The following is a 10852-nucleotide window of genomic DNA, read 5'->3' as shown; positions in this document are numbered from 1 at the left end:
CTTCTATCTTCATTTTTATATCCATGACATACACATAAAACTAGCTTGAGCAATCCTACTTCACTCATTGGTACTGGGATGCTCACATATTGCTATGTGGAATCACTTGAGGATTTTGTTAAATACCCCAGGGTATAAATGTTTTTATTTCATTTGATGATCCCAGCTGATTGCTGATGAGTGATGGCAATGGTTGCAATAGAAAAATAGATTTATTCAAGAACATTGAAAGAGAAATCTTTTTAAAAAATAGTTGAATTTCCAATTTTAGAAGGTCTGGTAGGTACCTGCCTCCTCTTGAGAGAGATGAAGTACCAATTTCTATAAACCGATTAACTGTAAAAATGACAGAATAAAAGGCAGAAAACACTATCTATGTGAGACCCCTATTTTACCAGTAGCAAAACAGGACTTCATTTTTAGTTCCCAGATAATGAACCAGTTGAGGAATGAATAATATACTGTAGCAGTTTCTCAAAATTTGGTTCCATAGCTATCTACATCAGAATCCCATAGGGAGCAAGTTGAAAAGTCAGATTCTCATGTCTCACTTCAACTTAGTCTAACTTTGGGGAGGGGAAGGCCCAGAATTCTGAATTTTAATACTCATGCCTAGAGATTCTGATGCACACCAAAGTTTGAAAGCCACTGACCTACAGAATCTCTCACTCCTAAGATCCATTTGATTTGCTAACTTCCAGTAGTATAACGTGCTCTTAGTCTACCTCACTATGGTTGATCTTAAGAAATGTGGTCTCATTCATGTCAAATAAAATGCTGGCTTTATAGAATGGATTACTGATAGTTCTATTATTCTTTTGACAGAGAGATACTTAATTGCTGCTCATGTCAGCCATGTCCGACTCTGTGCAACCCCATAGATTTAGGGGCCTACTATGTGCCAGGTCCAGAGCTAGGCAATAGGGTTACCAAAATGGACAAAATGAGGTCTCTGCCCTCAAGAAGTTTATGGGTAATTTCCTATGAATCCGTAAACTACTAATACAATCACATACATTGCCATGAAGTATAAAATGAATCAAATTTATTCTATGTCAAATTGGTAAAAATAAAAAGGTACCCAAGAATTTTGTGGGTTGAGATACAAGAGAAAAAGTGTTTGTAGAAATATCTGGAGAGTCACTAGCAATAATGAATTTATCTCTCATGTCTCAGCATTAATGAATTGTTTTCAGCTGAGATCCCTGTCATCTGCAGGTGCTGTTTAACATGTAATTTTACCATAGGAAACAAGGGTGTAATCAGTTAATAAAGTGTAAAGAATTAGATTTTTTTCCCCTTGAACAAATTGCCTGGCTGTGGCCAACATTCCTGATGCCTCCTCCCTTGTGCAACAGTAAAGAAATATTTGAAGAGAGAAGGCTGTTTTGTTCATATTCTGCAACTTGCCTCTGGAGACCATCCTAATGAATGCAAAACTCAAGCTAGAATTCTAGACTTTGTATGAGCAGCCACTGATTTTTGTCTTTACCATTATACTACACAGAGGATAGTTTTCCCTTCTGCCTCTAATTGAGACTCAAATAAGGTCACTGTGAATAGGAATCCTCTTTCAGTTTAACCATTGTTTTGTGTTGCTTTCATTGAGAAAATAGAAACTATGTTCTGTTCAAAGCATTTTCATATACTGGCAGTCCTCCTCTAATGAGCACTTGACTTTTAAATGTCCCATGCTCACCAACAGCCTCTCTGAAGGAACTTTAAGCTACTCCTACTACCCATGGAAACTGGAGTTGTTTCTGCTATCTGTAAGAGTTGGTTTCTCCCTCAGCTCTCCTTCTCTGGGAGCCTCAGTTCTCACAGGCTCCCATCAGACCCTTTGAAACAATTAATATGTGAGCATATTCTCCCACTGCTACCATCAGGACATAAGAAGCTGATGAAGACCCTGCCAGAATCCTCATAGGAGCTGAACCCATGAGGGAACACAGGAGCTGAACCCATGAGGGAACACAAAGAAGTATAAAGAAAATTCTAGAATTCTGACTGGTGATGGTGGGGAGGTTCTCCATTTGTGCTTCAAAATCCCTTTCCCCTAGAAATAGCATTATACTGTAATAACATACCTATGTAAAACTCGGTTCACTGACAGATTCACTTATCCAGACCACAGCCAGAAATAAGCAGTAAACAAGTGACTTCTAAGCCACCAGAGAATATTCATCTTACTTATTGCAAAAACCATTCAAAAACACTCTGCCTGCCTCTTTACTCTGTTTGTACATGATTTTAATTAGTTTTAACGAGGTGACAAGCCTATAGAAGATTATAAGCAGCAAATTTGAAGAGATTGGAAAAGATGTTACAAGTAGGTGAAGTGAAATCTGATAGTTGCAGCAAGGTAAGAGACAAAAAAAAAAAAACGTTAAAAAGAAGTTAAGAATTCAAAACCCAACCACAATGAAAAATTCCTTTGCATCCACAAGCATGGCTACAATTAAAAATTGACTATATCAAGCGTAGTGAAGATGCAGAACACTGGAACTCTCATACATTGCCAGTGGGAATATATTAATACAATGGTACAGTCGCTAGAAAACAGTTTGATAGTTCCTTACAGTAAATACTTACCATATATCCCTAAGGTTCCACCCTTAGGTGTTGACCCAAGAAAAATGAAAATACATGTCCCTACAAAGACTCATACTCATATCAGCTTTATTGATAATAGCCCCATCCTGGAAATAACCAAAATGTCCCTCAAAATGCAGATGCGTTAAAAAGCTATAGTATATCCATACAATTAAATACTACTCAGAAAGAAAAAGGAATGAACTGCCAATATTCAATAATGTGGATGAGTCTCACAGACATTGTGCTGAGGTAAAGAAGCAACACAAAATCATATAATCATGTTGTATGATTCCATTTATCTAAACTTCTAGAATGGGAAAAACTAAGGTATGGTGATAGAACAGTGGTTCCTGGGTTTGGGGTAGCACTGAAGAATGATTAGAAGGGACACAAGGGGAAATTCTGGGGTGATGGAAATGTTCCATATCTTGATTTCAATGGTGGTTACAAATATGTGTATTTTTCAGAGTGTATGCTTAAAATATATGCACTTTATTGTATGTTTGTGTGCTCAGTCACTGAGTCGTGTCTGACTCTGAGGCCCCATGGACTGTAGCCCACCAGGCTCCTCTGTCCATGGAATTTTTCAGGCATGAATACTGGAGTGTGCTGCAATTTCCTTCTCTAGGGGGTATTCCCAACCCAGGGATTGAACCCACATCTCTTGGTCTCCTGCATTGGCAGGCAGATTCTTTACCACTAGCCCCACCCCGGAAGCCCCTTAATTGATTATAAATTATAGCTAAAACTTTCATAAAAGTACAAAATTTGCAAAAGGAAAAATTCTTCCGAGGATCTCCCTGCTATAGGATAAAATTTTAATTCCTTAACATTACCTGGTCTTTGTTTAATATCTCTTGCCTCATTCCTTACCATTCCTTCCCACCTCCTACCACTTATATTAAGCTACTTTTATTTCCAAAAATAGCTTTTCTCTCTTTCCTCTGAACCTTGAAGCACAATGGTTCTTTTGCCCGGAATTCCTTTTCATTTTCCCATTCCTCACTAAATTCTCAATATCCTACAGGATTCATAGAAGTAGCACCTCCTGCAAGAAGCCTTGTGCACTCCCAGTCTGTATTATATACTTTTCCTCTTGCTCCCAGAGAACTTAATGCTTCTCTTTACTTAACAAAGCATGTATCATTCTGTAATGTAATTGTAAGTTTAAAAAAAAAAAAGACTCAAAACCATAGTGGGCTGGTGCCATTTAATGTACAGGCAAATAGTTTTCTACATTTTCAGTAAACACTGAGTTAAATCATATTGTAGCCTAATTTCTGGTCAAAATAGTTGGAGTTTCAGCACTCAAAGTTATTAAGAACACTCTTCTATCTATAATTACTTGTTCTACACTAAAATAATTGAGATTTTAATGTAAATAACAGTTTGGGATTGTATCATTATTATTGTGATAAATTAGTTATGTTGGCATCACCGGCTCAATGGACATGAGTTTGAGTAAACTCTGGGGAATTGGTGATGGACAAGGAAGCATGGCGTTCTGCAGTCCATGGGGTCGCAAAGAGTCGGACACAGCTGAGCTACTGAACTGAACTGAACTGAACTGATTTATGTTGTGGGTTAAGTAACTTTATATCGGCTTTATCTGGAAACCTAGCTAGACTTTATTATGTTGATTCTACGAGAAAGTGCATTTTACATTCCAGACAAGTGAGAAGGGGGCAATAGAGGACGAGATGATTGGATGGCATCACTGACTCAATGGACGTGAGTTTGAGCAAACTCCAGGAGACTGTGAAGCACAGGGAAGCCTGGCGTGCTGCAGTTCATGGGGTTGCAAAGAGTTGGACACAACTTAGTGACTGAACATCAAGAAAGAAGCGACAAAAACACTGCTCAGTTGAACTATGTGAAATTGCTGATCTTTAACCATTTTTGACATACAAAAATGGCAATTTCATATGATTCAACCTAAATATTTTTAAATAAACCCTAAGGCAAGTTGCAGATTGCCTGTACATTCATTTACCAATTGTGTATTTAATACATGTATATATTCTGCAAAACGCTAATCTTGTATATTAAGGCTATTGGCTGTAGTTTTTCTATGTAAACAGTAAATTACATGTTTTTGAAGAAAGTTTGTATAGAATGTTAAGGCTTTCTTGAGTTCTACACATCTTTTTTCCAAATAATCAAAGATGCAGCAGACATGATATTCTGGAATTGTTTATTTTTTCAACCAACACTAGGATGAAAATATAGATTCATTTCTTCCTTTTAGCCTCTAAACTATCTAACAAGTCTATTTTAATATTAATTTCAATTAAAATAATATCTCTCATTTATTAAATGCATATTACATGCTGTGTACTTGCTAACACAATAACTACTTAATGGACAAAGTACAACTATTCCCCCTATTTATAAATGAGGTAATTAAAACTTAAGGACCTTGCCCAAATTTACACAGCTCTAAGTGGTAGAGTTGGGTTTGGAATCACTTTCAATCCTATTTTCTAATACTTGGTCCACTGTTTTCTTCAAGCACATTTTCTTTCGCCACAAATAAGCACTCATGCTGAAAAATTATGATTTAATTCAGTCAAGTATATATTTAAGCTGTGATTATCATTAGTGATACCAGGCCCATTCACATATGAAATACATTGTATTATTATAAGAGATCATCATAAGACGGTAGAGGATCAAGTACTGAAATGAATCTTATAGACCACAAGTTCTATAGGAGTTCTGTTGTAGTAAGAAAGGGAGAAAATAATTGTGCACTTTGTTATTACTAACTCCCAAAATAGTGTTAACATAAACGATACCATCCAATCATAATTGGATGCACAGCATTCTGGGAACAAACCAAAAGTTCAGCATAGATAGGAATGTGGAAAAGTAATGGGTATATAATAATGCAATCCAAGAAGGAGTAACAAGCTGAAGTCTACTTCTGGGAAGACATCAGTAGCATGTGAGGGAAATTAGGAATCTATGACCGGGATCTCTGAACCCTAGAACTATACTGACTAGTAGGATTGACCCATTGGATATTTGGGGCAGATGACAGAGGGGCAGAAGATATTAACCAAAATTTCGTGCCTACATTATTAAAATAATAATGGTATCAAAAATGAAAGAATTTGTACAGCAGAAGGGAGGGTGAGCTTAGACTTTAGACACTGAATTTTTTTTTTATTGAAGTATAGTTGATTTACAATGTTGTGTTAGTTTCAGATGTACAGCACAGTTGTTCAGATGAAAATATATATATATAGTTCAAGGTTTTTCACTTACAGGTTATTACAAAATATTTATAGTTCGTTGTGCTATATAGTAGGTCCTTGTTATCTATTCTATATATAGTAGTGAGTATACGTTAATCCTAAACTCCTAATTTATCCCTCCCCCTCTTTCCCCTTTCTTAACCATAAGTTTGTTTTCTATATCTGTGGTTCTAGTTCTGCTTTGTAAATAAGCTCATTTGTATCTGTTTTTAAGATTCCACATATTAGCATATCATATGATTTTGTCTTTGTCTTACTTCACTTAATATGATAATCTCTAGGTCCATCCTTGTTTCTGCAAATGGCAATGTTTCATTCTTTTTTATGACTAATACTCCATTGTATATTCCATTCCATATCTATATATGTATATACATATATATATATATATATGTACCACACCTTTATCTATTCATCTTAGACACTCTGAATTTAAAGTAAAGGCAAGACTGTCTACAGAAAGCCAGTTTTTTTCTGTTGGCTATTGTTGACTGGGGCTTCCCTGGTGGCTCAGTGGTAACGTATTTACCTGCCAATGCAGGAGACATGGATTGGATCTTCCTGGTTCGGGAAGATCCCCTGGAGAAGGAAATGGCAACCCATTCCAGTATTCTTGCCAGGAAAGTTCCATGGACAGAGGAGCCTGGTGGGCTGCAGTCCATGGATCGCAAAAGAGTTGGATATGACTTAGTAACTCAACCACAACAAAAATAGTTGACTGGGTCAACCTTTAACTTATCTACTCGTTATTTTTCAGATGGCCCTTGTGAATTTCTTCATCCCTAAAGAAAAGTCATACTCTGAAGAGGAAAGTAGGCGTGTTCGCCGCAATAAAAGAAGCAAAAGCAGTGAAGGAGCAGATGGTAAGTCTGCTTGGGTGATCCTTTATCACATATCAAACTATACCATTCTAAAAACTACATTTTCAAGTGTGCATCACCATCTCATATATTATCCATAGACTCAAGGCTGCAGAAGATTTTTCCAGCCTATCACCATCTCATATATTATCCATAGACTCAAGGCTGCAGAAGATTTTTCCAGCCTAAACTGCCTAACCTACCTAATCTGCTCTTAGGTGCCTATACAAAGATCCTCCCTCCTCCAACCCCAGATACCTTTAGTCCTTTCACAGTGTATCTGAGAACCATGATGGCATTTGTAACCCTCAAGATCACCCTCCATAAAGACCTCATCTCTCCTAGGGACATCCTATATTTACTAAGACCATCAAGAGGATTCAGTCCTATTCTTGAAATTGACAGAGTATTGTGCCATGGTAGCACTTACATGATATGTTAAATCCAGTGATAATTATGTCTTCATTGGTATCAGCTACCATGCCTCTGGGGCTTCCCTCATAGCACAGTCAGTAAAGAATCTGCCTGCAATGCAGGAGACCCAGGTTCAATCCCTGGGTCAGGAAGATCCCCCTGGAGAAGGAAATGGCAACCAACTCCAGTATTCTTGCCTAGAGAATCCCATGGACAGATGAGCCTGGAAGGCTACAGTTCATGGGGTCATAAGAGTCAGACACGACTTAGCGACTAAACCACCACCACCAGGCCTCTAGAATTCATCTGTAAGTTCCTCGACTACAGAAATTCATTTCTCTTTGTAAAGTTCCAAAATCCAGCCTAATACCTAGCAAGTTGTTGGTGTTTGCAATATAAGTCAATGATGTTGATTGCCCCAATAGCTAAGTTATGATTTGGCATGAAAACCATCCATATTGAAGGTGAAACAGCTTCAAGTTAACTAGCAATGCGTTTTGTGGGGCATAACAAAATGTTGAGCTAGTTCCTGGACAGGGTCTTTGAATTGATCTATTTTTACATCTTTCTGTCAATTGATAGAATGCTACCTCTTTGGCATATGAGTTTGTAGAATGCATAGCTCAGGGCTATTGTAAAGCCATCTAGATTCAAAGACAGCACATGTCTGAATGAATCTTCCAAAGATATATGTTCTAGGGGGTTACAAAGCAATATGACTTTATGAAAGTGAAAATGAGATTTTTTTAAAGCTGACGTTTGTCAGTGTAAAAAGGGTACAATCATGGAAGCAGTTCTAGATGGCATGAGCAATTGATGCAATGGGGCCAAGAGTTTGTCAGTTGGGATAAGAAGAGGTAAAGCTGGATGAAGTCTGAAAAAGAGCTCAGAACAACAACCTGTAATAAAGACAAGAGTCAGAAATAAGGTAAGTAAGGTGTTTCTTCAGCACCACTGAAGGCTCAGGGGTAAAGAATCCCCCTACAATGCAGGAGACGCAGATTTAAATGCAGGGTTGGAAAGATCCCCTGGAGGAGTAATGGCAACCCACTCCAGCATTCTTGCCTGAGAAACCCCGTGGACAGAGGAGCCTGGTGGGCTATAGTCCAAAGGGACATGAAGAGTCAGAAACAACTGAGCAACAGAATACACACACACACACACACACACACACACACATTCTCAAACACACACACACAGGTGTTTCTAGTCAATGGAGGTGGCAACAGCTTTGAGCCCTTCAACTGAGAACTGAACCAGTGGGACCGTTCTCTAGAGCAGATATTTAGTATATAATTAATGACCAAGTTTGAGCCTAGGAAATGTGGTCCATGAAGTAATAGGCACCCATTATTGACATCTGTTTTTCGCCAGTTTCCTGGAAGTCTTTGGAAAGTATAAGTCGCTCTTATTCTGTGATCTATGTAGATTTTTCCACCTTCAACTCTTCCTCTGAACCACTCCCAGTACCACCAAATCTTTCATATTCCCTGATTGCTACAGAAGAGAGAAGAGAGTTGGTAAGAACAATATCACTTTCTGTAGTGGGCATGGTCTTCCCTTCCTCTCCACAGAGGCTTTTAAAGTCCAGTGGCTTTTAAACTTTACCTCTACATCTGACTTTCCAAGTTTTCTCGTAAAGAAGGCAACTTCCTCCTCTCTCCCAAACCACTTTATCTGGATCTGGGCACCAGCATCTCTGCTACTGATCTTCTTTAAAGTCTTTATTATGTTTTGAAACAAAATAGTTTTTCCATCTGTTGAAGGACAAAGTCTCTGTTATTAATTTTTAGCACTTCTTGTCTAATTTCCTCCTGATCTCATACTCTCATCAGTCACTACATGCTACTCACTTTGTGCCTACATCAAACTTCTTGTGCAATTTCTGATATATATTATATTTTTAATCTTCAAAGGTTACATTAGTATAATATTGAGAAGTAAAGAACAAAATACAATTATTGGAGGACAAGTGCTCTACAATATTTTATTGGCCTCTACCACACATCAACACAAGCAGATATTTTCTTTAAACAGATTCAGTTCACTTCTAAATTGTATTCAGTTGTACCTCAGTTCAGTTCAGTTGCTCAGTCGTGTCTGACTCTTTGCGACGCCATGGACTGCAGCATATCAGGCTGCTGTCCATCACCAACTCCCGGAGCTTGCTCAAACTCAAGTCCATTGAGTCCATGATGCCATCAAACCATTTCATCCTCTGTCATCCTCTCCTCCTGCCTTCAGTCTTTCCCAGCATCAGGGTCTTTTCCAAGGACTCAGTTCTTCTCATCAGGTGGCCAAAGGATTGCAGTTTCAGCTTCAGCATCAGTCTTTCCAGTTAAAATTCAGGACCGATTTCCCTCAAGATTGACTGGTTTGATCTCCTTGCAGTCCAAGTGACTCTCAAGAGTCTTTTTCAACACCACAGTTCAAAAACATCAATTCTTTGGTGTTCAGCTTTCTTTATAGTCGAACTCTCACATCCATACATGACTACTGGAAAAACCATAGCTTTAACTAGATGGACCTTTGTTGGCAAAGAAATGTCTCTGCTTTCTAATATGCTGTCTAGGTTTGTCATAGCGTTTCTTCCAAGGGGCAAGTCTTTTAATTTCATGGCTGCAGACACCATCTGCAGTGATTTTGGAGCCCCCCAAAAAATAAAGTCTCTCACTGTTTCCATTGTTTCCCCATCTATTTGCCATGAAGTGATGGGACCGGATGCCATGATCTTAGTTTTTTGAATGTTGAGTTTTAAGCCAGATTTTTCACTCTCCTCATCCACTTTCATCAAGAGGCTCTTTAGTTCTTCTTCACTTTCTGCCATAAGGGTGGTGTCATCTGCATATCTGAGCTTATTGATATTTCTCCCGGCAATCTAGATTCCAGCTTGTTCTTCATCCAGCCTGGCATTTCACATGATGTACTCTGCATATAAGTTAAATAAGCAGGGTGATATTATACAGCCTTGACGTACTCCTTTCCCAATTTGGAACCAGTCTGTTGTTCCATGTCCAGTTCAAAATGTTGCTTCTTAACCTGCATACAGATTTCTCACGAGGCAGGTAAATTGGTCTGCTATTCCCATCTCTTGAAGAATTTTCCACAATTTGTTGTGATCTACACAGTCAAAGCCTTGGTGTAATCAATAAAGAAGAAGTAGATGTTTTTCTGGTATGCTCTTGCTTTTTTGATGATTTAACAGATGTTGGAAATTTGATCTCTGGTTCCTCTGCCTTTTCTAAATCCAGCTTGAACATCTGGAAGTTCATAGTTCACGTACTGTTGAAGCCTGGCTTGGTTGAGTATTACTTTACTAGCATGTGAGATGAATGCAAATGTGTGGTAGTTTGAACATTCTTTGGCATTGCCTTTCTTTGGGATTGGAATGAAAATTGACTTTTTCCAGTGCTGTGGCGACAGCTGAGTTTTCCAAATTTGCTGGCATATTGAGTGTAGCACTTTCACAGCATCACCTTTAAGACTTGAAATAGCTCAACTGGAGTTCCATTACCTCCACTAACTTGGTTCGTAGTGATGCTTCCTAAGGCCCACTTGACTTCACATTCCAGGATGTCTGGCTCTACGTGAGTGATCATACCATTGTGGTTATCTGGGTCATGAAGATCTTTGTACAGTTCTTCTGTGTATTCTTGTCACTTCTTCTTAATATCTTCTGCCTCTGTTAGGGCCATACCATTTCTCTCCTTTATTGTGCTCATC

The 10852-nt window shown here is 38.3% G+C and overlaps 1 protein-coding gene across 1 annotated transcript in view; it reads left to right on the top strand.

The window, feature by feature from the left end:
• Positions 1-6612: 6612 nt before the first annotated feature.
• The window catches only part of EDA (ectodysplasin A), a 102521-nt gene continuing 98281 nt past the window's right edge, over positions 6613-10852 (top strand). Inside the window, exon 1 of the mRNA XM_043459464.1 lies at positions 6613-6718. Within this exon, the coding sequence (XP_043315399.1) occupies positions 6613-6718 (106 nt within the window). The remainder of the gene's footprint in view (positions 6719-10852) is intronic.

Source organism: Cervus canadensis, chromosome X (assembly GCF_019320065.1).
Source record: "Cervus canadensis isolate Bull #8, Minnesota chromosome X, ASM1932006v1, whole genome shotgun sequence".
NCBI lineage: Eukaryota > Metazoa > Chordata > Mammalia > Artiodactyla > Cervidae > Cervus > Cervus canadensis.
Note: the sequence above shows the minus strand (reverse complement) of the source record. Positions and strands in the feature narration are given on the sequence as shown.